Consider the following 27,675-nt stretch of genomic DNA (forward strand, 5'->3'; position numbering starts at 1 on the left):
CATCTAGTTTGTCTGGACCTAGTAGTGCACACAGATGGAGAGCTACGCGCGCGCCGCAAGACAGGCTCTTTATGCCAATAGGAGAAGGGTCAGCTGATCGAGGCAGTCAGCTGATCCCAGCTCAGCAGGTGATTGGTTGATAGGAGCTGGGCGGCGCTGTGGAGCGCTTTGCTATATATATCTCTTGCCGTTCAGTTGCTGGTTGTCTGGCGTTGTGAATACCTATGTGTTAGCACTCAGACTTTAGTCAGATCCTTTAGTGTGGTGGAACCAGGTGGACCTGGGAATCCACACTTAGTCAGTTCACTGTATTATTATCTGTGTTATTCTTTAGACCAGTTCCATGGTGTAGAGACCATGGACCTCACACCCCAGACTAGGAATACTGTATATCATCTGTGTTATTTCTTAGACCAGTTCCTGGGTGTGGGACCACGGACCTCACACTCTAGACTAGGCAATATTGGATATCTGTTTATGAATTGTAGCTCTCCTGACTTCTCTTCTGCTTTCTGATTTGGTACCTTCGCACATCTGATCTACTGTTGCCGACCCTGCCTGTCCCTGGTTACCGAATCAGTCTCCTGTCTCTGTACTCTATCTGTCTGTGTGTTTCCGACCCGGCCTGCCCGACCTTCTGGTTGTCACCCACCCCTTGGGTGCTCAGTCCTCATGCAGAGGTGCCCTGCTCCTCAGAGGGGCCTTGCTGCAAATCCAGTCAGGGACTCCCCCCTCCTGGAGCCCTTGACTGTAGAGTCTTCTCTACTTATTGGGCCACCTGCTACCCCGGTGGTCCAATTCCTCCTGTTACACCAAACACTTACACGCTTCAGGTGTCTAGAGGTTAGTTATACTTGGATTATTGGCGATTCTGCAGATCCTCAATAATCAGGTATATCTGTATTCTTGGGGATACTGCAGATCGCCAAGAATCAGATTCTCTCTGGTTGCTGACACCAATTGTTACAATATCTACATGATGCAGGTACAGGATTGACTCTCTTTATGTAGGGTCGGTTCTCCTCTTGCACCACTGAGCAGTGCTGTAACGCTGATGTCATCCTCTGAGTCCTGATTATATGACATAATCGGGACCCGAAGGAGGATGTCCGCGTTACAGCGACGCTTGTGATTATCCTAAAATTTCCAATTTTAGGCCAATGACAAGATTCAAAATTTGGAAACATTCGATAGCATTGGACCAATCAGAGAATGCAGAGGTTTACATGGAAATTTTAGGACAATCACAAGACTGTATTATAGGAGTCTCGTGGTGTATGCAGTATGCTGATTTCCTTGGAAAATGTCTGCATTCTGTGATTGGTCCAATGCTTCTGAGTTCTGTGATTTGGCTACAATTTCAGAGTTGCAGTAATGTGGAATTCCGTTTTCTGCAGCCAATTTCTGATTACTGCTGCAGAAAGCCGATTTCCAACTGGTAACTTGGAAATTGAAATTCCGAAGGAAATTTCTGACCAAATACCTTGTCCCTGGTGTCAACTCTGAAAAGTTAATAGTATTCTCTAGTTTCTAGTTGGATAATTCTATTTAGCAATCTAAAAAGTAGCATTGCCAATAATTATGGGCAATAGTGGTGATTACAGGAAACAGGCTCTCAGTATGATTACAAAGTATATGGTTATGGAAATTTTGTAAATAAGGGTTATTTCAACGTGCAAAAATGTCACGTTAGCGGAGGCAATCCTTTGCTCTATTTGTGTATATTGTGGAATAAGGTTCACATTTCTATATCTCTGTAAAGATTGTATTGCTGTCTGTGTTCCTGGTTAGAGAGATTTACCATAACAGAGGAATGTTAGTGGAAATGAAGGGGAAACTCCACCTTTGGCCGTTCTCATAAGAGCAGATGCCACCCTGAAAAATGTATCCTTAATTTCCTGTTCCAGACAGCAGTAAGATCGTCTTATTTCCTTTGCTGGTGCCAACTGTCACTCAGACAGGTTATTAGAGAATGTCTTCCCTTAAAGAGAACCTGAGGTGGGGATCTTAGAATTAAATCTATACACAGAGGCTGGGTCTGGCTATAGTGCCCAGCCTCTGTTGCTAGTTGAATCCCCCTAAGTCCCCCCTGCGCTCCGTTCTAGCCCATAAATGACAGCCGCGCTGTCGGGCTCTGTTTACCATTCTAGTGCCACTCACACCGCTCCCCCCGCCTCCTGCAGAGTGCCGGTCCCCGTCCGCGTCCCTTCCCTCCAATCAGCGGCGAGGGAAGGGGCGCGGGCGGGGACCGGCACTCTGCAGGAGGCGGGGGAGCTGCGTGAGTGGCACTAGAATGGTAAACAGAGCCCACAGCGACACGCTCAGTGTCGACAGCGCGGCTGTAATTTATTGGGGGAGAGCAGAGCGCAGGGGGGATTTAGGGAAGATTCAACTAGCAACAGAGGCTGGGCACTATAGCCAGACCCAGCCTCTGTGTATAGATTTAACTCTAAGATCCCCACCTCGGGTTCTCTTTAAGGACACAGACATCATGAAAAAGGCAAACAGGAGTTCCATAAATCTTCTTCATGTTACTAGGAAATAAAACGTTTAGCCTTGATTTGTATTTCATGGAGTGTACACTCAGGTTAGGTTCCTACTTGAGCCGGACCACAACCGACGAGGGAGGGGGCAATTTAGTGCCCGCTCCGATGGTCCGTTGTGGTTCTGGTCCGAGTCTGATAAGTTTCAACCATAGGCTATAATGGGAAAGGCATATGTTCCATTGGATCCTTTCACTGCCAGTTTTGCGATGCGGTAAAACAGACAAAATATAGTGAGTTTTCCACTGTAGTGTAATTAGTTGAAAGTGCATACACACATCCAACTTTGACCAATTTTACCACCTCCATGTGGTATGTGAACTTACCTACACAACCTGTTCAAAGTATTCAAAATCAGTTGGCCTTCATACTACATTTAATTGGGAATACTGACCAGTCATTGGCCAATCAAAATTGGATAGGTGTATGCACCTTTAAACCTGGTACACACTTTCAATTATGATTGGCCAATTGCTGACCAATTTTACCACCTTCATGTAGTATGAGGGTTTACCTACACAAACTGATCAGGGTATTCAATAGATCAGAATGACGTCCTCCACGTCATGGGGAGTCCCGATCCACCCCATAGCCGCAGCCTGGCAGTGATTGGCTAGGCTGCGCTATGGGTCGGGAGGGGGGGCTCTTTTGCGGCGGTGAGCGGAGGCGGTCAAATAAAACACGTAGTTAGCAAAGTGCTAGCTGCGTGTTTAAAATAAAATTGTAAAAAACGTCCGATCAGGGGCTGAGATATCCAGCCTGGCGGTACTGGACTAGCTGAGCTGGTTAAAGAAACACCAAGCCTTTTCAGTGTTGCTGAGTAGATTTTTAGGGTGCATACAGACATCAGACTATAGTCTTTGGAAACTGAAAGATCACAGACCAATCTTACCACCCTTCATGTAGTATGAGAGCCATACTCTACACAGTCTTTTCTATGGAGCTGAACTCCACATCAGAAAAAAATCTTTGCAAGATGCTGCACACACAGATGCTGTACAGACACAAAAGATCAGCATCTGCAAAAGATCTGTTCCTACCAAAAATCCATCCCTGCAAATTGCAATGATAGTCTATGAGATCTGCAGATCATCGTACACACATGATTTAACTGACATTCATCTGCAGATCAAGCAATCATCCACAGATCTGAAAATCCATCCTGGTGGATCTGATCTGCAGATGAATGTCAGTTAAATCATGTGTGTATGATGATCTGCAGATCTCATAGACTATCATTGCAATTTGCAGGGATGGATTTTTGCTAGGAACAGATCTTTTGCAGATACTGATCTTTTGTGTCTGTACAGCATCTGTGTGTGCAGCATCTTGCAAAGATTTTTTTCTGATGGGGAGTTCAGCTCTATAGAAAAGACTGTGTAGAGTATGGCTCTCATACTACATGAAGGGTGGTAAGATTGGTCTGTGATCTTTCAGTTTCCAAAGACTATAGTCTGATGTGTGTATGCACCTTTAGTCTGGAGGTTAACTTTAAGTGTCCCTCTTTCTTATTTCAAAAGAGGTTGAGAGGTTTGTTGTCCGTGGTGATTGAGCCTAAGAAGTTGTTCATGAGCATTTTGGTAGAGGCTGCAAATTTAAGTTATCTTTACCAGCTTTTAAGGTTGCAGAGTGGCAGGGTATAGATTGAAAAACCTAAAGATGTAAAACTTTGGAAGTCGGTACATAAAGGAGCTCAGTGTTCTCCCCAGAATTTTTCCAGCCGGGTGGCATGAAAAAGTAGCCGGGTGGGGCAAGATGATAGAATGCAGGGCCGGTGCGTATCTGCACAACTCTGCTTACAACAGAGAAGGAGGTGATGAAAGCCGGGTGCTCACCAAAACTAGCCGGGTGGAGCACCTGGCTAAAAGAGCCTGGGGAGAACACTGGAGCTGGTGAATGGTGTTCTGATACTTTGAAAGTGATTTGACAATTATAAGTGTGTTTAGAAGCAACTAATGATAATAAAAAGTCAGCCTCTGAACACCTACACAAGACTTAGAAAAGTTGAAGTTGGGCAAACTTTATCATTGTTGAGAGTAAAAGTAATTATTTCAGGTTGGCTTTAAGTGCTAGAATTAATGCCACATTTATTTCAGGTTTCCCACCTACTGTGGACTATAAGACTCACTCTTTTTACCCCAAAAGTGGAGGGGGGGGGGAGTCACTGTGTCTTATAGTACAAATGCAGGGAGTTGCTGACTTGTGAATGCCTGCCAATACGAACCTCCAACCTGCCGCAATGTCGGGGACTCCCTGTACTCTGCCCATGCCATGCACAGAGACAAAATGAGGACATGGGGACAAACGGAGGACACAGGGGGACTTAAAGGGGCATAGAGGAGGACACAAAGGGGCATAGAGGAGGACAGAGGTGGACACAAGGTGGACAGAGGAGGACATGGGGAGATGCAAGAGGTACAAGGTGGAATGAGGTACAAAGAGGGCATAATCCACAAGATGCCCCTTCACCATGGATGCACCAGGTTTAGTATATATTTCCCTTGGATTTTGTCCTCTAAACCTAGGGTGCGTCTTTTGGTCAGGAAGAGTCTTATACTCAGAAAAATATTGTATGTATATATTAAATCAAATGCCCAGTTGCTCCTGATGGATTTGAACTGTCTAGTCTGGGTGTGTCAGTCACTCATTTTGCATAGATGTGGAAAGAAAGCAACATGTACTCTACCTCTCTGCAGCTATTATGTAGAAAGGGACAGCACGTGGCCTGTCTGTATTTAGAATGAGTGCAACACACCACAATTTCCAGACTACAAAATTAATGAAATTTGAGCCTACAGTCCATTTTCAAAATGTATATCTGCCTGCAAATGGAAAGGTAATGTTTAGAAATATTAAATTGTAAATGCATTTGTGCAGCCCTGATACGTGTTTATACCAAATTTATAGTAAGAGTGGAATTTCACTTTAAGTAATTATCATCATCGGTTTATTGCAATCATTGAGTTAATATATCATATGTCTAATGTGCTTTTACAACATTTAATTTTCATGCCAACTGCTTCAAATTGTATTTGGGGGCAGATCATACACTAAAATGTCCAATTTTGTAATATGTACTTTATATTAGTTGTTGTCTCCAACTTTAAGTTCAATAAAATATTGATCTATATTGTTCTATTGCAACTGCAAACGCTTTATAAGTTTAAATGTTTCAAAAAGTTAAAATAATAAAATCAAATACTATTTTTAAGCCTTTTATTGTAGCCTGAACTTTTAAAGGCAGCCTTTGATATTCTTATTGGTCTGTTTTGGCTACTTTAAAATGTCAGCATGTGTCTTTTACTGTGTTATGTTCTGTTCTTTGGCACTTTAAACTTTTCCCCGTGTTAACTAGCAGCATCGCAGATGTTAGCATCTAGCGCATGGCTTTATATGGCACGTGTAGGTTTGGGTGATGACCACATTGTAAGTTAGCGTGCACCTGTTTTCCATAGAAAACATTATTCTATGAATCTGGTATACAGGCAAAGAGGCACACGGTTTTTGTGCGTGTGTTTTTTAATGCATTTTTTTGTATATTTGAATGAATGGTAAGGATGAGAGAGAATGGCTCTGACAGTCTCGTGAAAATTTCCTCAAACTTTGTGGGGTTTTGCAAATTTTCAACAGACCAAATTTGTGAATTTCACTAAAGTCAATAGGCCAACTTTAAATATTAATAGTAAAGCTGCTAAACATGCTGAAACCACCAAATCACTGGCGTAACAATAGGGGAAGCAGCCCCTGCCCCCGCCCGCTCATGGCCATTTTGGGGGTGCAGGAGGTTTCGCAGCATAAGGGGAGAGCTTTGCACATCAGCTGGGGGGACAATCCCCCCTCCCTCACCTCGGACTCTCCCCTCTGCGCTCCCCCCCCCCCCCCTGCATCTATCTAAGTGGCAGCAGCTATAATTACCTCCATTCACCACGGAGGTCTCCGATCTGCAAGGGCTTCACATTACTTCACTGTTTTACTTCACTTCACATTACTTCCTGTTTTAACAGGAAGTAATGTGAAGCCCTTGCAGATCGGAGAAGCCCTTGCAGATCGGAGACCTCCGGTGGTGAATGGAGGTATTTATAGCTGCCCGCCGCCGCTGCTGCCACTTGGATAGATGCAGGAGGGGGAGCACAGAAGGGAGAGCCCGAGGTGAGGGAGGGGGGGATTGTCCCTCCTCCCCGCTGATGTGCAAAGCTCTCCCCTCATGCTGCAACCCCTCCTGCCCCCCCCCCAAACGGTCATGAGCAGGCCCGGGGGGGCACTCAAATTCTTGCAGGGGGGCCTGGGGACTTCTAGTTACGCCCCTGCACCAAATGCTCGGTATACATAAGAAAACCATGGCAACAAGGGAAAAGAAAAGTTCCAGGGCGTGGCGGGAAGCCGATGGAGTAGGTCGCAACTTGCCGTGCTCTCGCTCCGTGATCCGCTGCCCATCCGTGTATAGAGCCTGATTGCTTCTCTCTTTGCCGACACCTGGAAAATACAGGGTGGTGGGACTTTGTGGACGGGTGCAGGGTAATAAACCGTAGGGCTTTATTGAAAAGCTTCTCTTTGTTCTGTTTGGCAGGGAGGCCTTTTCCACAGGTTTTATTATTGAAAGAGAACACCGGATCTCGCCTAGGGCCCCCCACCTGGAACACCTCCTTTGCACTTTTGTTTTTAAACTTTTAAATTATTGCAACCGAGATGCTGTTCTTCATGAAGCAAGCAAAAAGGGACAAGTTAAGTATGAGAATGCTTGCATTTCTTTCTATCCAGATGACTTGCTGTATCTTCAGTGGCAGAGAGTTAAAGAGAACCTGAACTGAAAATAAAAAGTCAAAATAACCATACACAGGTCATACTTGCATCCCGTGTGGTCTACTCTTCAATCTCGTTCTCCTCTCCTGCGTCGCCTTAGTCCTCTGCGATCAATGGAATTCTCTCTCCTCCATTTTAAAAATGGTCATTACCCCATAACAGCTTCCTGGTCAGCACACTGTTAAACTGTAATATCGCCCACTTGAGCCATAGGGAAACATGGATATTACCTTGCACATTCAGTTGTAACTGACAGCTGCTAATATATAGTCAGAACTGGAAGGGATCATTGTAAGAAGAAAATGGTGAGCTTCTGAGAGAAACTGACGGTGAGGTTAGTATGTAATATTCATTTGCAGCTACTTCATATGTTTATTTTAAATAATTTTACTCACTTCAGGTCCCATTTAGGTTTCCTGAGACCAAGCTCTGCCTCCGTGACCTATACTTACCCTATGCTATGCTTTACTTAGCCAATGGTTTCTGCTGAGGGCCATAACCCCCCCCCCTTTTTTTTTTTTTACTGACCCCGAAAGTGTTTTTGGATGGATTAAGGGCTGCCCACAGGGGAGAAGATCTCCACCTCAGAACCAACCAGAGCCACGACAAAGTCCTCCAGCACCCAAGGCTGAGACATCAAAGTGCACCCCTCCATCCCTTTCACCGCAGCTATCACACACTGATTGCTATTAGACTAAGAGGCTCCCCAACACACACACACACACACACACACACACACACACACACACACACACCTCGCTGCAGTCACTGCCATGTATCCCCTTTTCTTATTCCTCTCTGCTTCAAATCAATAGGGAATGATAGCTGAGTGAGACGTGCGCCTCCTCCTACACTGCGCCCTGAGGCTGGAGCCTCTCTCGCTCTGCCTCGGTCTGACCCTGGGACCAAGATTAATCTGTGAAATGCAAATTGAGCATCACTGCTCATTATTAAAGTTGTTAACTCTTTGGATTTTCTATCTGCACATTTAATTTCTGGAACTCTCACTGTGAGACACTCACTCTGTTGTAATGAGGACATGCTGTGAGTGAACTTTTTTTGGGGTTTTTTGCGCTCCATGGACTATGTTTTCCCTTTTCCTCTATTTCTTGCTAAAATGTGTGCAGCAGGAGGTCCTGGATAACCTGCCAATTCTGACCATCTCCAATATTTACATGTCGCTATGTCTCTGGATGACTACCAGTTTTTGGAAGGACTTCCCTGCTGGCTCATAAAGACATTATTTTTCTGTTCATAAAGTTGATAATTATTTTTACAGGAGACTCTTTCCATTGCAGTAGCAATGCTTCTGAATGCTTACATATTAAATATCCTGATGTGACAATGCAGGTTGACTTCACGGTTATTTTGCTGAGATTATACCATGTTTAACCTCTTTCAGGTGCTGTTGGTACGTTAAATATGGCTCATTGTTTCCCGGACCTAGTAGTTCGGTTTCAAAGGTTCTAATATGTTACTTGTGGTGTCAGTTTAAAACTTGGGATTCACTCTGAGGCTCCCTTGACATCTTTTGTACCCCCTGCTCTCAACAAGATTAGTGGTTATTGTCGCTTAGAGTTCCTGGGCACTGTAGTGGTGGTATAGATAAGTTGCTACCCAGATGATACACGTGTTTTTTGTGTTTATTTGTACGTTGCTGTTTATTGTTTTTCTGACCTCCTGCCAGACCTATCTTTTAACCCTATGTACCATTCAGTAACGTTATGTCTGTTTTTATGGTGATCACTCATAATGTCCTGGGCCTGAATGAACCGGTTAAATGCCTTTTGCTCATTGTTTTACCTGTAAGCTTAAAGCCCTTATCTCCAAACTGCAGCTCTTTGACGTCTGGAGGGCCCAAAACAGTAGATGTAAGAAATATGCATTTTTTTCATAGTCTAGACAATCATATGTCAGATTATATTATGTCTTTGACTCAGGTTATTGCTGCAAATTCTGTTGATGCCAGGATAGTTAGTTGTGTATGCTCCAATCATCATATGGTATTGATTACTCTACAAGGGTTCAGGCTACCTGTTCATCCTAGGGATCTGGAGACTGAATGATAGTTTAATTGCTTCATGTTCCAGCCAAATGGAGATCGCCACCAAAACTGGAGAAGTGTTGTTTTGTTTTTTATAATGATGCTGGGGATACTCCCCCTCTGAGATGGGTTTGCTCGTAAGGCTGTTATTCGAGGGTTGTTTTTTAAAAAGTTCTTAACAGTTGCAACTCTCTCCAAATAGTTGGGCTAGCTTTATAAAGTAGATTTTCATTCCCTTAGGCCTGGTGCACACCAAAAACCACTAGCAGATCCGCAAAATTCTAGCAGATTTTGAAACGCTTTTTCTTCTTTTTCTGTAGTGTTTCAGCTAGCATTTTGCGGTTTTGTGAAGCGTTTTTGGTGTAGTAGATTTCATGTATTGTTACAGTAAAGCTGTTACTGAACAGCTACTGTAACAAAAAACGCCTGGCAAAGCGCTCTGAAGTGGCGTTTTTCAGAGCAGTTTGCGTTTTTCCTATACTTAACATTGAGGCAAAAACGCATCCGCAATCCAAAATCTGCAGCAGCCCGGGAGTATGCGTTTCTGCAAAACGCCTCCCGCTCTGGTGTGCACCAGCCCATTGAAATACATTACCCTAGCGGATCCGCACCCGCAAGCGGATCGCAAACAGCAGCAGAACCGCTCTGGTGTGCACTAGGCCTGCGTGCAGAGGAGCTGCACCTATTCACTCTCAAAAGAACAGAGCTTAACACCCTTTTAGATGTCACCCATCAGAAAGCTTTAGCTCCCTTTCTTCGATGTAGTTGTGATTATGGTTGAGTTCCGTTTGAGTTACATTTGCCTTGCATTCTCATTGTCCACAGTAAAGTCAGATAAGCACTTCAAATGCAGCATGATGAGTAACATATTGCAGAGCAAATACCGTTGTAAACAATTTCAAGCGCCTCAAAGAAAATGATGCAAGAAACAAACACATATTCACACTAGCCCTAAAGGAAAGAAAACTGGATAATATTATGGAAAAGCAGACAATGACATTAATAATTCTTGAAAGCTGGAGAACCTGAAGAGTCTTTAATAGCGGTGAAACTGTTGTCTTTGAATAACAAAGGGGCTAAAATGGTGGTTCATCTTCCATGTCCCTCGAGTAAAAGTTTCTACCTGCATCATCAACCTATTTATCCCTTAACAAAAGTGGAACGCATCACCCGCTGTGGCTCTTGCAAAAGCCAATCTTCAATTAACCTTTGTTTTTAAGGAATGCTGCTCTCTAGAAGAAATGACTATGAATTTCGATGGAAACCAATTACCAAAGTGTTTCTCTAATATTTATATAAAAATTATGCAGAGCCGCATCCACGCGATGATTTGAGAGGCTCTTCAGACAAAAAGCTACGTGAATAAAAGAAATTCATTATGCAACCGAGACGCTCGTCATCTAAATATATACGCTTTCAGACGCTGAAGGTTCAGCCACTTGTTTTGTACGATTTTGATTTCCTCTTGCTATTGTCAAGATTTTTTTTATTGTTTTTATTTTTTGTTGGGTGGTGTTTTTGTCTTTTTTTTCTTTCCTTTTCTGCACGCACTCTCTATTTTTCTAGCTTGCTTTTTTTCCTGTTTGTAATGTGAATTGCTGATAACAGCAACTTTAATGGCAAAAGTATGAAACAATATTCAAGCTTGTCAAGGAAAGGTCAAACTATTTGCATTCATTAGGAACCTGGGGAAGCGTGCAGTGTGTGTTTCATTGGAAGGCTTATGGTTATTGATTTTCATACAGCTGTAGGAAGAAGATAATTAGAAGTATACTTCACTTATAGGTGATGCAATTAGGTATAATTTGCCTATAACTACACAGGCATAGAGCTGTGCTGCAGCTAAACACCATTTCCGGACAGCTGCTTATCCAATAAATCTCACATAGCACTGTCCATATGGGTCGCGGTCTACCATGTTAATGTACTGTCATGGGACGGAGTGCAAGGAAATGTAACATTTATTACTGGGATCAATGTGCATAAATAAGATATAGTGCCCGGTGGCAAATCAGTGGACCATTCACAGTTGTCATTGCAAACTCTGCAAGTGATTGGCCGCAGCAATTTTTGTATGCGTTTGAATGCAAGTTTTCATTTTGCAATTGTATTTATTTTTTTTACTGTACATGCCTGTGAAGTTAACTTACGTGATAATCTATCTACTTAAAGGGGACCGGAACTCAGAACATCCACTAAAAAGACAAGCAACAGCATAATAACCTTGAAAGAATTTTGTGTAACATCTGATACAAATCCTGCAGTAAATCTACAGTGTGTCTACTTCCTGCTTTCAAGGAAGCAGACATAGGGTTAACACCCTGTGTTTACCAATTAGCTGCTCTACTGAGGAAGCCAGATGACACAACTGATAGATCAAATTAAGTTGTGATTAGCAGGGATGATCTCACAAGTGCTCATGAGTAGTGAGCTAATCGAATTCGTCATTAAAATGAGGCTTAATTGCTTCAGGTGTGCGGCTGGGAGATAAAGGGCTACTTTCCCACAATGCCGCCGGCTTATGTGTGTATTACGTCTTGCACATGGCCTATTGGGCGCGTTGGAAGACTCACTAGCTTGCACTTCCTCCTTTCGGCTTGAAGGAGGAAGGGCATGCTAGTGAGTCTTGCAACGCGTCCAATAGGCCGTGTGCAAGACGTGATACACATAGAAGCCGGCGGCATTGTGGGAAAGTAACCCTTTATCTCCCAGCCACACACCTGAAGCAATTAAGCCTCATTTTAATGACAAATTTGAGTAGCTCACTACTCGTGAGCACTCGTGAGATCATCCCTGGTGATTAGTCACAGATGAGGGGTAGGTAGACAGGCTAAACTCTCTAAATACATACAGGGTGGATTAATCTGTGTTTTCCTTCTGTCTGTCCTGTGCAAGAGTTCAGGTCCACTTTAACTTCAAAATCGCACACAAAACAAAAAAAAACCATTCCTGTGTTGCCCTTGACTTACATTGTTAAGCAAATTGAACATGAAAAATTTGCAAGCCTGCTTCTTGAACTTAAAAAGCAGAAAAAAAACATAAATAGCATATGTAAATTGCATACTGAAATACGGTAGAAGTACGGCAAACGCAATTTTTTTAAAATTCCAAATCACTCATATTTACAAATAAGGGTGACCCTACCTGCGGACCGCCGCAGTATAAATCTACGGCGGGCAGGGCGTGCTGCGGTTCTGACCTGACGTAAACTCTACGTCCCATTCACTGCGCGCCCCCGACCGTCTCCGCCGCTGTCGCCGCTCGATCTCCGCCGCAATATGCTGCCCTGCCGCCTCTATGACGGCAGAGCACTGTGAGCTGGGCAGGAGCCGTTTTCATTGGCTCCTGGCCCTGTCATTCATGTAAGCCGTTCCCATTGGCTTACATGGAGTGACAGGGTCAGGAGCCAATGAGGCGGCCCCTGACCGGCGCACAGTGCTCTGCTGTCATAACGACGGCAGAGAGAGCAGCCTGTGGCGGGGACAGAGCGACGTGATCGGCGGATTTTAGCGGCGATTCGTCGGGAAGCGTCGGTTTACTGGACCAGCACCCTCTGGTCCTTAAGGGGGCAGAAGGTGCTGGTCCTGAAGTGGTTAAGCATGTTTAAAAAATGTGACACCCTCTGGGTCTTGATGTAACACGTTTAAAAAAAATTTCTTTCCTATATGTGATTTCAGCCACCTTTATCTTGTTTATCATGTCAGCACTATGCACAGTAATGTACAACATACAGCATATTCTCATTCTGTTTGACACAGTGATCACAGAATAAGGCTAGGACCACATTTGTCCGCTTGCAGATCAGATCCGTTTTTCAAATTTTCTCTTTCCTCCCCCATTTTTTCTGCAAATGTCACTTTTGCAGCATATGTTTCCAGTCTGTAGAAACGTATGCCCAGCCCTGGCCATGGAGGTGGGGGTGAACTGGAGGGGGAAGCAGCCAGGACTGGGGGCGGGCAGTGGGGGAGGTCACCCCCCTCACCTGGGACCACTCCTCTCACCTGGGTCCACTCCCCCTCCAGCTAGTTGCGCAAATATTGTTAATGTAAAGTATGCAGCAAGCAGGGATGCTTACTTTCCTCCTTTGCGTTGCACCACTCGCCGCTTGACTTTCTGCAATGCCGCCCTCTATACTTCAGAGGGTGGCATTGCAGGAAGTGACACACTCACTGCATACATTGCATTAAATTACAACATTTGCGCAAATAGCTGGAGGGGGAGCAGGGACGGGGGACCTAGGTGAGGAAAGGGGGGGTGACCTTCCCCCTTCCCGCAGCCCCCCCCCCCCTGTCCTGGCTGCTACCCCCTTCAGCATGGCGGCCCACTCCCCACCCACAGGCTGAGACACAGAAAACAGATGCGTTTCTGTGTCCAAAGCTGCCTTTGGAGAGGGGGATCAGTTTTTCTATTGATTTTCACTATCCGTGTATCCGGGGTCTGTGAAAACCTGCAAATCTGGGCCGTCCGTTCAGATTTTCAACACGGATCCCCCTGAATGCAGTGAAGAGGGCTGCTATTTTTAACATTGGTATCCGTGGCTCTGTTTTTGATCCAGGCCAAAAAACAGAGCCACGGATATGTTTTTAAAATAAGTGTAAATGTACTCAAATAGAAAAGGTGGTCACTGTGGGGATTCGATAGTCACTTGTATGACAAAGAGAGACCCGGAGGCAAATGGTGCAGTATTGTGGGGTGTTAGATTGTAGTATAAGAGTATTTATACTCACAAAGGTGGGTTGCAGTCCCTGCAACCACCGTATATCCATCCCCGCTCGGTATTCCAGGTCCTACTGATACTCAGGCCTCTACAGGACTTATTGTGGTTATTTACTCCACTAGGATGTGTTAGCTGGCCCAAAGACTTTAGATTTTGGTGTCAAATTATGGAACCCAATACATTATATAAAAGTAATTGTAACGATCTGCTAGTGTAGGGGCACTAGCAGATCGTATATCTGAACAGAGTAGCAATATCAGAACAATAGTCAGTATTTTATTCAGAGTGTGATCACACGTGTTTTACTGTGCACAGTAAGTAATAGGAGTACTCCTACGTGATAGCCCTTGGCTGTAGGGACTATCACTGGAAAGAGTGGTCGTACAGGCAATGTCTGTAACAAGTCGGTCAGGTAGCGGTACAGTAACGTCAGACAGATACGTGGTCGAAATACAATCCGAGATCGGCAGCAATCAGATGTGCAAAGGTACAGAATCAGGAGACTAGATCAGAGTGGAGGTCGGGCTGAGGTCGGCACCAGATTAGATTGGCAAGGTACAGAATCAAGAGGCAGAAGAGTAATCAAAGGTTCAGGCAGAGAGTCATACACATAAATACAATGTAATATATTTCCCTAGTCTAAGTGTGAAATCCCTGGGGTCCTGCCGGATCAAAACACACAAGGATCTGACTAAGGTCTGAGAGCTTTCACTGCAAAGTTTCAGCAACAGCAGACAACGAGCCACTGATGACTCAGGCCTTAAATACAGAATGACATTCAGAATGTTCCGCCCCATGGATTCTAACCAATGGGCGGCGATAACCAATCCAATGTTGTCAGCTGACCGGCAGGTCAGCTGACCCACCTCCTTAATGCATAAAGGTCCTGTCTCCTGGTGCGCGCGTGCGCTGCTCTGCTTTGATGCACCCTGGAGAGACCTGCTCTATTGGAAGAGGACACCTGAGATGACGCGGCGAGATCACGGGAGCGGCGGCCGCACTGCTCCCTGCTGCAGAAGTAACCTTATTAATTCTGACAGCCATACTATATGTGCAATTGAAAAAAAAAAGTAAACGCTTTATGTAAAAAAAAAAAAAAAAGAAAGGCTTACCTTTCCACAAATTTGACCCTGGGAACACCTCTTGTTAATACCACCTGTATGAATGAAGCATATATTGGCATATAAAGCCCTACTTAAATGATTTTTGACTGTTCATTAGGTTCAGAATTACGAAGAACTCGTGAAAGGCTTGCGGGAAGAGCTTAACCAAGGACAGCGTCATCAACAGGATGAACAAAACCATATAGAGAGGTTGAGAAAACAGACTGCGGACGTGCAAAGTGAGATTGAGACATTGAGGTCCAGACTGAAGAGTGATGATCAGAAGGTAATCCCCTAAAATAACAACTGGAGGGGATGATTTGGGTCAAATATTGCATTCTATTGTTCAGTTGCACTGGTCAATTTTGCACGGTAGCAAAATAAAAATGAAATGCGATACTGAAATGTTTTTCATTATGTGTTGAAAATATTTTAGTGAGAACATGGTTTGCAAATCTGTTTCAGTCCAGTGGAACCCCATCCACACGTACCTGAACCAAGCTCGATAGGCAGTGAAGGTGGATATCGAAGTGAACACTATGGGGAAATAGAATTTAGCAAAACCTGTCGGGGCAAAGGCTATACAAACAGGTCGCTAGTCTGTAGGCTAGCAACGCATCCTGTCACTGGAGGGTTGATGTGTGGTGCATGACAGAGGTGGCGGAGCAGCGTACATGTAAAAAGGGTGCTGAAGATGGCCACTGGTAGGTTATCAGTAAAAGTACTGATATTCTACTACTTAATTATGATAGTAAAATATTGGAAATCTTTACCAATATTTTACTGTGACCTAACCCAACCTTACTCACACAGAATCCTCCCTCTACTATTGCCTAACACTAAGACTTCCCTGGTGGTGCTTAAAGAGAACCCGAGATGGGATTTAATGATGTTAATGGGGCACAGAGGCTGGTAGTGCACACTATCACCAGCCTCTGTTGCCCTATGGTGTGCCTCCAGGACCCCCCTACGCTCCCCTATCCCCAGTGCCGTGCTAGCGACACACAGCGTGTCGCCAGCAGGCTGTTTACATTTGACTGTCTGTCAGCGCCGCTCCCCTGCCTCCTCTGTATCGGCGCTACCCGCCCGCGTCCCTTCCCTCCCGCTGATTGGAGGCAAGGGACGCGGGCGGGTAGCGCCGATACAGAGGAGGCAGGGGAGCGGCGCTGACAGACAGTCACATGTAAACAGCCTCGCTAGCATGGCGCTGGGGATAGCAGAGCGCAGGGGGGTCCTGGGGGCACACCATAGGGCAACAGAGGCTGGTGATAAGTGTGCACAACCAGCCTCGGTGCCCCACTAACATCATTAAATCCCACCTCGGGGTCTCTTTAGGACCACTGTCACAAAAATCTTAAAATTTTAAATATACGTAAACACATATAAATAAGAAGTATGTTTCTTCCATAGTAAAATGAGCCATACATTACCTTTTTCCTATGTTGCTGTCCCTTACAGTAAGTAGTAGAAATCTGACATTACCAACAGGTTTTGGGCTAGTCCATCTCTCCACAGGGGATTCTCAGCATGGCCTTTATTGTTTATAAAGACACTCCCTGAAAAAAATTGGTATAAATATGCTGGCCAGCCTCCCTGCCCACCGTACATTTTTTTGGCAGCAACTGCCATTCAGTACTTTTGAAAATAAGGAAAACCCTGAGAACCCACCATAAGGAGATGGGCTTGTCCAAAACCTGTCCGGTCTGTCAGATTTCTACTACTTGCTGTAAGTGACAGCATTGGAGAAAAGTAATTTATGGCTCATTTTACTCTGGAAAAAACGTGCTTCTTTGTATAGGTTTAACATGTATTTTAAATTTTAAGATTTTCACAATAGTGGTCCTTTAAGCGTAACCCCCATGGTGCATAACCTTAAAGTGACCCAGAGATGAAGAAAGCTGCTGTTTTTTCCTTACCCAAGGCTTCCTCCAGTCTCATAAACATGGCTGTGTCCCTCGCTGTCCTCCTACAATGTCTGTTCAGCTGCGGCGAACCCCGGTAAGCAGCTCAGTGGCGTTAGAAGCGGACCTTCTGCGCAAGCTCAGAAGGCCCCGGCTGACATCACTCAGTCAGACTGAGTCCAACTGAGCCGCTTGCCGGGAGTTGACTGCGGCTGAACGGAGGATTTTGGGAGGGCTGCGGGAGGATGGCGAGGGATGCATCCAAACTTATGGGGCTGGAGGCAGCCCCGAGTAAGTAAAAAGCTGCAGTTTTCTTCATCTATGGGTCACTATAACCCTCCGGTGGTGTCTAACCTCAACCCACTGGTGGTGTCTAACCTTAACCATACCCCTGGTGCCTAGCCTTAACACCCCCCCCCCCCCCTTGCGCCCATTTTACCTGCTACATTCAGCGCAAGGGAGAGAACAATAGAGTAGTGTCTGGGCAAGATAATCTGACATGCTGGATCTCTCACTAACTTATCGATCCACCGTACACAGGCAAGATTCTCACCTTAGGCAGGTTTTAGCTTCTAATGTGTACACACCTTTACAGTGATGTCCTCTAGCTGCCTGTGGCTACATGGTCTTTTAGTGTTTAGTGAATGAGGTTTAAGGTTTCCTACTTATACACACCTCATTTCAGAAAGCATGCTGCATTTATAACATAATACAAATGACTATGGGATAAACAAATATAAAAGCAAGCCAAATCTATAGAAATTGGGCATTTGGTGGAAACATTTTTTGTAAAAATGATAGCCCAAGTAAACTGCATTTAAAACAGAGATACAAGTTGGAAAGGTTAAAAGTAATGTGAGTTTAGCTTTATAGCTCTCTGTTGCTCAGCGAATACTCTGATCACATGAAAAAAAACTGTGCACCTATATGAACAAAGGCATCTGCAAACCCATGTGCAAAATGGTGTGCAAAGTACAGAATATTAGACCATGTACCAAGAGCTCTTGATACATGAAAAAAAAACTGTAGGGAGGTGGAAGGGATTAAACTAAGGACCCATAGGACACGTCAATACCGGTAGTCCCTGATTTACAAACACCTGCCAATATGAACGGACTGAAAATGTGTTTGTTTTTGTTTTTTTAAAAAAAGACCTTGTAGTTTGAGAAAATACATTTTAAAAAAATTGAAAGAAAAATTCAATTTTGCTGCACTGAGAGCACAGGGGGACACACTGAAGGCACGAAGACACAGAGTAGACAGAGGGAGATGCTGGAGACACGGGGGGTTTGGGGTGGTTCTGCATAGAGGAGGTACAGGGGACAGGGATGGCACATTATTCCGACTTATGGACAGATTCAGGTTAAGAACACCCCTACAGTCTCTATCTCCTGTGATAACCGGAGATTACCTGTCAGCCTTTATCTGTGGAGTAAGTGATATTTTTGATAGAAGCCCTACTAAAGTGTGAGTGTGTGTGTGTGTGAGTGTGTGTGTGCGCGTGTGTGTGGTTATCTCTATGGTTCTTTTGTGCCACAATAGTTCAGATTTGCCACAGAACCGTAAAGTCTGCTGTTGATTTCCTGATTTGATTTCTTGATTGAGTTTGTAGTTTCCCTCCATGTCTTTAATGTCCTTGGACATACCTAAGCCAACGGGATATTATGTTCGAGACCAATGCCAACCTGGATGAGCTATTTACAGCTTCTTTAGCCTTTCAGATCCAGAGCCTTTAGGGATTGCAGTTCAATCCTCCAGTATAAGTAAGTTATTGACAATTGAAAACAAATGACAAAGTGACCGAATTTCCTGTAAGCGAAAGTGTTTTTTTTTCTGAATAGAAAGGCCTTCCTTATACACCTGTTAGATTGATATCATTGTTTTTTTTCTGTAAAGTATAACTGCAATGATAAAACACATTTTCAAAATGTGTTTCAAATTCCCTCTTCTTCAATAATGCAGCTGTCTTGCATTATTCATTTTGTTGCTGGACCTACATGCAGCAGCCTGCATAGAAGTCCCAGTTCTGTAACCCAGCCACGTTCCTGCTGTGCTGCTGCTGTCCTGCTATGTTTTTCTGAAAACTCAGTTCACTCTACATCTTTAGGTAACTACTTGTTCTACTTTCCGGTAATCTTTTAACATAGTTTGAGATCTCACTCTGACATTTATTTCCCAGTCAGGAACTAGTTTAAGGGCTGGCTCCCATGGGCGTCTGAATCAGTCGCCTGACGGCTCGTTCAAATGCTTTTCTGCAAGTGAGCGAAAGTACTTGGTAACTTCACCCGGGGCTTCCCGTCATTTGATTTTTGCGTCATGTTTTGACCCCTACAGGGGGACACAGAAACATTGCAGTTAGCCGATCAGGAAAAAAACGAGACCAAGGGTGACGAGGTGATCGAGCGCAGCATTTGCACAATGATGGCAAACGATCATGCTGGCGGCTGTCCATTCACTTTGGGAGTGATGAAAATGATCCGAATGGAATCAAGAGTTGGGTGCTGCTTCGTGTCGTATGTTATTTGTACACTTTTGGATCTCACTGATGTTTTTTTATCTGAGTGTATCTGAGATGGAGAAAGCAAAAAGATTTATACTTATCTGGGGCTTCTTCCAGCCCCCTCGCCGTCTTCCCAGTCCCCGCGGTTGTGCCGCTGTCGGCTCCAAAAAGTCTGCGACTCGACTGAGTGGTGGACTACTGCGCATGCGCAACCCAAGTCACATGCACCCCCCATTGAACTTCCATGGCAAGGAGTGGTCTGTGCGTGCTCACTTCATTAACCACTTGAGAACCACTTGAGCGCTTAACCCCTCTAAAGACCAAGCAGTTTTTACTGAAATGGGCCACTGCAGTTTTAAGGCCAAGCTGAAGGGCGGCAGAACACACAACGCAAGTGATTCCCCCCCCCCTTTTTTTCTCCCTACCAACAGAGCTTTCTGTTGATGGGGTCTGATCGCCCCCCAGTTGTTTATTTTTTTTAAATAAATAAACTGTTTTTTTTTTCCAGCCTATCACTGCCGATCGCTTTCTTGTGCTCCAGGGGGACAGCCGTGTCACACGGCTGTCCCCAGTACAGCACTACCTCAGATCGCAGCCCTGTACCCAGTAAATAGACAGCGGTTTCGTCTTCCGAGCAGCGATCATCACTCGGAGACTGAAGGAAGGGCGGAGCTCCGCCTCCCAAGTAGGAGATCGCGCAGCCTGTGCGCGATCTCCTGCAGTAGCCGGCCCCAGGACTTGACGCCAATTGGCATTAGGCAGTCCTAGGGATGCCGCCACGGCCACGCCCATTGGCGTGACACAGTCTTAAGGTAGTTAACAGCGTAATTGCATTTGCGCAGAACACTCTCGACCACGGTAGCGCGATGGAGGAGGCATACAACCCAGAACAGAGCATGCGCAGAGCGCATTGGCTCGCAACCCAGCTGGATCACACACTTCTCAGGAGCACAATGGATCAGCCGGGGAGGATAGTGAGGAAGCTGATGGACTACAGAAGCCTGGTAAGTAAAAATCCTTTTCCTCCATTCATCTCAGGTTTACTTTAAATGCATCCCTATAGCTTTAAAACTTTTTTTTTTCCTTTCCTTCCTCCAGATCCAGTTTTTGAGCCTGCTTATATGCAGCAGTTGAAAGCCAGGCTTGTTAATGAACTTTGAATAATGTGCCTAAGCAAGCATTTTGTAATTGTAAATGGAATTTCATGGCTTCCTTTGCTGTAAATCAGAACGTGTGTTTATAGGGCGCTTTTTAATCCAGGCTTAATACACAATTATTTTTTAATAATCGCAGCCTTAGAACTGCAGCTGTGAGCTCACCAGTTTAAACAGCTGACTGAAGTAAGGCGTTTTATGTTGCTAATATTGCCGGGCATGTCAGGAGGGAGAGAATTATTTTCTTCAGGTGTGTTTGAGTAAGACTCCTAATTTCATTACTTTTAAAGGCAGCGTGAAAATAAAACATGTCATCCCCCCAGATATTGCGGGGTTTGGTCAAATTGAAACGTTGTGTGATTACTTCCTACGTTCTCTCACCACTTTATAACAGCACATATTTGATCAAACATGACTAGGCCTCCATTCTGCGCTGTGAGCGCTCCTTAAGGCATTGCGGGCTCTTGTAGCAGCAGAGGCACAGGGATTAGCAACAATGGGAGCCTGCTTTAAAATAACAACATGTGGCGCAGCAGAGTCGGAGCTTCTTAATAAGGTACAGTGTGTAGGATAAAGTGCTCATTATTATGTTGGGGTTTTTTTTAGCAGAATACAAAAGTACTCATTATTTAAATGCTATTCGCTAATTACCCGTGCTGAATATCACAACTGTGCACACTGGTGGCATTGACCAAGTCTGTGGATTTTTCTATACATATTCGCACATTTTCTTTGCCTAGCTTTAAAGCAAATCTGAAGCGGAAATAAACTTATGAGATAATGAATTGTATGCGTAGTGCAGATAGCAAATAGAACATTAGTAGCAAAGAAAACAGTCTCATGTTGGTTCCCAGTGCGGCAAGAGTAAAGGCTCATACTCACCTCCAACTTAAAGAAAATCTGTAACGAAAAAAACCTCCCCTGGGGCGTACTCACCTCGGGTGGGGGAAGCCTCCGGATCCTATTGAGGCTTCCCCCGTCTTCCTCGGTCCCACTGTGGTGGCAAAAATCCTCCCGGAGCAGCGACGATGTAAATATTTACCTTTTAGCTCCAGTGCAGGCGCAGTATCGCTCCTTCCCACGGAGATGGGCGGAAATAGCCGATCTCCGTCGGGCCGCTCTACTGCTCAGGCGCAAGTCTCCTGCGCAGTAGAGCGGACCAGACGGAGTTCGCCTATTTCTGCCTATCTCCGCCAGAAGAGCCGCAACAGCACTTCCGCTGGAGCCTGGAATGGTAAATATTGAACAGGCTATCGGGCCACTGTTTGGAGGGCTGCAGCGAGACCCCCGTGGGACACAGGAGGACAGGGGAAGCCTGATTAGGATCCGGAGGCTTCCCCCTCCCGAGATGAGTACTCCCCAGGGGACATTGTTCTTGTTACAGTGTCTCTTTAATGCACAACCACCCGTACAACATGACAAGATGTTTACATGACAAGTACGTACACAAACGTCAACCAACTAAACAACCAACTCAGTTAAATACTGTGCATGCAAGCTAAACAACGAACTGCACAACATGTCTACATTCAAAAACAATAAAAAAAAAATGGTTCAAATCCCTTGTATACACATTCCAACCTGCATGATGGTTGGTCAGCTTGATCCTCTGGTTGGATCTGGCAAACAACCTGTTATCAGTTGGTCGTCTTGTTGTTTGCCAGCCTTACACACACCCAACTTTTCATCCAACAGACACGTTTGGAAGATATTTGGACATATTGTCCGTATGTGTGTATGAGCCTTTAAACACTTGAGTTATCTATGCTGAAGAGCTTCTCTGAGCTATTCAATCAACTTGGTCCTGTTGTCTAAATAACTTAAAGCGGACCCAAACCAAACATTTTTTTTTTTATTCAAAATATTTAGTAGCACAACTCTGACGCATACAAATATAAATTAACACTCCTTCAAGCCTATGAGCATTTCAGTGCATGCTTTTCACCCTCCTCTTTGCATAACTAGGGTTATACAGGTGGCAGCCATTAGCAATTCCTCCTTGGCTGGACACCTTCTACTCCACCAGTTTGCCGGATTTTTTGCCGGCAATACCAAAGGAAGGGAGGGGTTTCTCCAATAAATGTAAAATATTTTATATTTGTCATCATGCAGCTGAAAAAAGGCTGCTATTTATTATTATAATTTAGAAAATAGATTTTATTTCTGAAATCTTGTATTTTTAGTTTGGGTCCACTTTAAACAGCCTAGAAACAGTGAGAGACAGCTTGAGATAAGGTTTTACTGCAGGAAAGTTCAGATGGTCATTAGTTCTGCTCTGTTTTACAGTTTAAAATACAGAGTGTGGTTTCTCAACTGCAAATATGACAGAATTATGCAATGTTATAAATAAAGCTATATAACTGAAACTAAAAATATGAGAATCTTTTCTTTGCTACTAATGTTCCATTAATTATCCATACTACACATACAGTTCATTATCTCAGAAGTTTATTTTCGCTTCAGTGTCACTTTAACCTCTTGAGGACCATGGTGTTAAACCCCCCTAGTGACCAGGCTAATTTAATCTTAATTGGCCACTGCAGCTTTAAGGCCAAGCTGCAGGGCCGTATAACTCTGCACACAAGTGATTCCCCTCCCCCTTTTCTCCCCATCAACAGAGCTCTCTGTTGGTGAGGTCTGATCGCCGCCCTGTGTTTGTTTTATTTTTTTATATAAATTTTTGTTTTTTTTAAAAAATATTTTTTGCTATTTTTTTCTTTTTTTTTTTTCTAAATCCCCTCGATCCCCCCAGCCGGCCAATCACGGTGATCAGCTGTCATAGGCTTCTGCCTATGAGAGCCGATCACTCTCTTGTCCCCCAGGGGGACAGCCGTGTCACACGACTGTCACCAGTACAGCGCTGCTGCTGATCGCAGTGCTGTACATGTAAATACATGGCGGTTTTGCCGCTCGGAGACTGAAGGCAAAGCTCAGCTCCGCCCACCAAGCGGGATATGTGTGCGCGATCTCCCGTAAACTGCTGCCCCAGGACTTTACGCCAATCGGCGTTAGCTGGTCCTGGGGCTGCCGCGCGGCCATGCCCATCGGCGTGACGCGGGCGGCAAGCAGTTAAAGTAAACCGGTTACAAATAGGTATTTGTAATTGATGAAGAGTGCATCATTTTTAAGGAGTTATGAATAAGGATGATCATGGATATGCAAATTCTTCTGAGTTGATGCAAATCTATGCAGCTTGAAAATGAACCAATCGGTTTAAACCTGGGTTTAAATGGATTGGTCCATTTTCAAGCTGCATACATTTGCATAGAAATTTGCATCAACTCGGAAGAATTTGCCTATCCAGAAAAATTGGTATCTCATTGATCATCCCTAGTTATTAGCCAAAATATGCTGGCCCATACTTACCCGGGGATTCCTCCATCCCCTTGTAGCCGACATGTCCCTTGCAGCATCTCCGCTCGCTGCCACCAACCCGGGGTCCCAGCCGCTGTAGGGGCCAACCTTGAGGCTGTCCTTACTGCCCTGTTCGAGCGCCGCTGTCCATCAAGTCAACGTTGTGTGCACTTTACTATGCAGGCGCAGAACTACTGTGCCTGCGCAGTATACTGCGGATAATGTGGGCTTGATGGACAGCGGTGCTCGCACAGGCGCAGTAGAGGAGGTCGGCCTCTGCATCGGCGGGACCCCGGGCCGGTGGCTGCGAGCGGAGAATCTGCGAGGGACATGTCAGCTGCAAGGGGCTGGAGGAAGCCCCGGGTAAATATATCATGGGGCAGCATATTTTGGCTGATAACGCCTTTAAAGATGGGCAAATGCAGATTCCATATCTGGCCAAATCGTAATTTGGATTTTCTTCTGATTGCTGATCACTCACCCTAAAATATATCCTGTACAGAAAAGTTTTTTTCCCTTTTCTGTAATAAATGTCTGTCCTGTTCTTAAATTGCGTAGTGTTCTTACAACACAACAGACTTCAGCTTTGTGTGAGACTGAAAGTAGGCCGCATGCAGGGGTGAGCCTGGGGTGCCTGGCACCTGGGTGCAAGATTTTCTCTGGCGCCTATGGGAGTGGTTAAATTAACCGCGCCCAACCACATAACCACACCCGTGTCCTGCCTAATCACAACCACACCTTCCACCTCTTTCCGCATGCATGTGATACCCCATTCCTACCCCTCTTCCATGGGCTTGCTCCTGGCTGGCTTTGGCTTCCTGCGAGTCTGCTAGTCTCTGGACTGACTCAGGCTAAGAGGCTCTGCGAGTGCGACGCAGTCACACACTGCGTATTTATGGCTGCCTGCAGCCACCCTACTCTCGCTCGATGTCGTCGGCTCCTCCCCCCGCCAAGCCCAAGCGTGAGGTGGGCTGCCTGTATCTTTCCCGTTGCGCCGCGCAGCCTGCCAGTGCTGCCAACCTTTCACGTTATTTTTTTACTGACAAATACCTAAAAATTTACTGACAAAAGATTTTTACTGACAAAATTTCCCCACTAAATGCACATAAGAGACAGCTTTTCCCCATGTAAATGCACATAACAAGAGACCGCTTTTCACCAGTAAATGCACATAACAAGAGACCGCTTTTCACCAGTAAATGCACATAACAAGAGACCGCTTTTCACTAGCAAATGCACATAACAAGAGACCGCTTTTCACCAGTAAATGCACATAACAAGAGACCGCTTTTCACCAGCAAATGCACATAACAAGAGACCGCTTTTCACCAGCAAATGCGCATAACAAGAGACCGCTTTTCACCAGCAAATGCACATAACAAGAGACCGCTTTTCACCAGCAAATGCACATAATAAGACAGCTTTTCACCAGCAAATGCACATAATAAGACAGCTTTTCACCAGCAAATGCACATAATAAGACAGCTTTTCACCAGCAAATGCACATAATAAGAGAGATTTTCACCAGTAAATGCACATAATGACAAACAGACAGTGTCCCCAGAATATATAGCCAGGGATATATGTGCCCAGTATAGGTAGGCAGGGGGTATATGTCCCCAGGATAGGTAGCCAGGGGGTATATGCGCCCAGGATAGGTAGCCAGGGGGTATATGCACCCAGGATAGGTAGCCAGGGGGAATATGCGCCCAGGATAGGTAGCCAGGGGGTATATGCGCCCAGGATAGGTAGCCAGGGGGTATATGCGCCCAGGATAGGTAGCCAGGGGGTATATGCGCCCAGGATAGGTAGCCAGGGGGTATATGCGCCCAGGATAGGTAGCCAGGGGGTATATGCGCCCAGGATAGGTAGCCAGGGGTATATGCGCCCAGGATAGGTAGCCAGGGGGTATATGCGCCCAGGATAGGTAGCCAGGGGGTATATGCGCCCAGGATAGGTAGCCAGGGGGTATATGCGCCCAGGATAGGTAGCCAGGGGGTATATGCGCCCAGGATAGGTAGCCAGGGGGTATATGCGCCCAGGATAGGTAGCCAGGGGGTATATGCGCCCAGGATAGGTAGCCAGGGGGTATATGCGCCCAGGATAGGTAGCCAGGGGGTATATGCGCCCAGGATAGGTAGCCAGGGGGTATATGCGCCCAGGATAGGTAGCCAGGGGGTATATGCGCCCAGGATAGGTAGCCAGGGGGTATATGCGCCCAGGATTGGTAGCCAGGGGGTATATGCCCCCAGGATAGGTAGCCAGGGGGTATATGCCCCCAGGATAGGTAGCCAGGGGGTATATGCGCCCAGGATAGGTAGCCAGGGGGTATATGCGCCCAGGATTGGCAGAGAGGGGCTGCCTCAGAGGATCTAGAAGAGAGGTGGATGAGACGGGCCGCAGAGTTTAGTAGGGATTGGAGAGGTGCCAGTCTGCTTTTTGGTAGACCACAGAGTAGGGTGTTGCAGTAGTCAAGACGGGAGATGATTAGGGCATGCACAAGCATTTTAGTTGCTTCTTGTGAAAGGAAGGGACGGATTCTGGAAATGTTTTTCAGATGGAAGTAACAGGAGGTAGTTAAATTGTTAATATGTGGTTTAAAGGAGAGCTCAGAGTCCAGAGCTACCCCTAGGCAACGAGCTTTGGGGCTTGATGCTATTGGGGTGTTCTCTACATTGATTGTGACAATGGGAGGTGGAACAGAGAGCGAAGGTGGAAATATCACAATCTCCGTTTTGCTCATATTGAGCAGAAAAAGTGGGATCAGCGCATCACCAGGCCGCCTCTGAATGGCCTCAGCTCAGAGATGCGCTGAGCCCCCCCAGGAACTGCAAACGCACCTTGAACCCAAACAGAGGTGCAGACCCCACCTCTGTGGGGTCTGCACTTTTTTGCAGGTAAGCATTCATCTGTTTTTAAGTAGCGCTGTTCATTTCTTTGCTATGTTTGCTCATATTGAGTTTAAGGAAGCGGGATGACATAAATGTAGATACAGCGGATAGACATTTGGGGATTTTTGATAGTAGTGTGGAGAGGTCTGGGGCAGAACAATAAATTTGGGTGTCATCAGCATAGAGGTGGTATTGAAACCCAAAAGAGCTTATTATCTGTCCCAGGCCATGGGTGTAAATGGAAAAGAGGAGGGGTCCAAGGACGGACCCTTGTGGTACTCCCACAGACAGTGGGCGTGGAGAGGAGTTGGTATTGGCATAGGAGACCATGAAAGAACGTCCAGACAGGTAAGAGTTGAGCCAGGAGTGTGCTAGGCCCTTGATTCCCAGTGTTGAGAGGGTCTGGAGAAGCAGGGTATGATCAACAGTGTCGAAGGCAGAGGACAGATCTAGGAGTATCAGTACCGAAAATCTGCCTTTGGCTTTAGCAACTAGGAGGTCATTGGCAACCTTAGTGAGAACGGTTTCCGTAGAGTGTTGAGGGCGGAAGCCAGACTGGAAGGGGTCCAACAGGGAATTAGCAGAGAGAAAGTTAGACAACTCTGAGTAAATGTGGCGTTCCAGTAGTTTGGAGGCAAAGGGAAGGAGAGAGACTGGGCGGTAATTAG

The 27,675-nt window shown here is 45.4% G+C and overlaps 1 protein-coding gene across 7 annotated transcripts in view; it reads left to right on the forward strand.

Annotated features, from left to right (window-relative positions):
* Positions 1-27,675, forward strand: part of LOC137518990 (polyamine-modulated factor 1-binding protein 1-like) — a 539,976-nt gene that overhangs the window by 234,707 nt on the left and 277,594 nt on the right. For all 7 annotated transcript variants that reach the window (XM_068237518.1, XM_068237520.1, XM_068237522.1 and 4 more), the window contains one exon: positions 15,326-15,493. In XM_068237518.1, coding sequence (XP_068093619.1) covers positions 15,326-15,493 — 168 coding nt within the window. The remainder of the gene's footprint in view (positions 1-15,325; positions 15,494-27,675) is intronic.

This window comes from Hyperolius riggenbachi, chromosome 5 (genome assembly GCF_040937935.1).
Source record: "Hyperolius riggenbachi isolate aHypRig1 chromosome 5, aHypRig1.pri, whole genome shotgun sequence".
NCBI lineage: Eukaryota > Metazoa > Chordata > Amphibia > Anura > Hyperoliidae > Hyperolius > Hyperolius riggenbachi.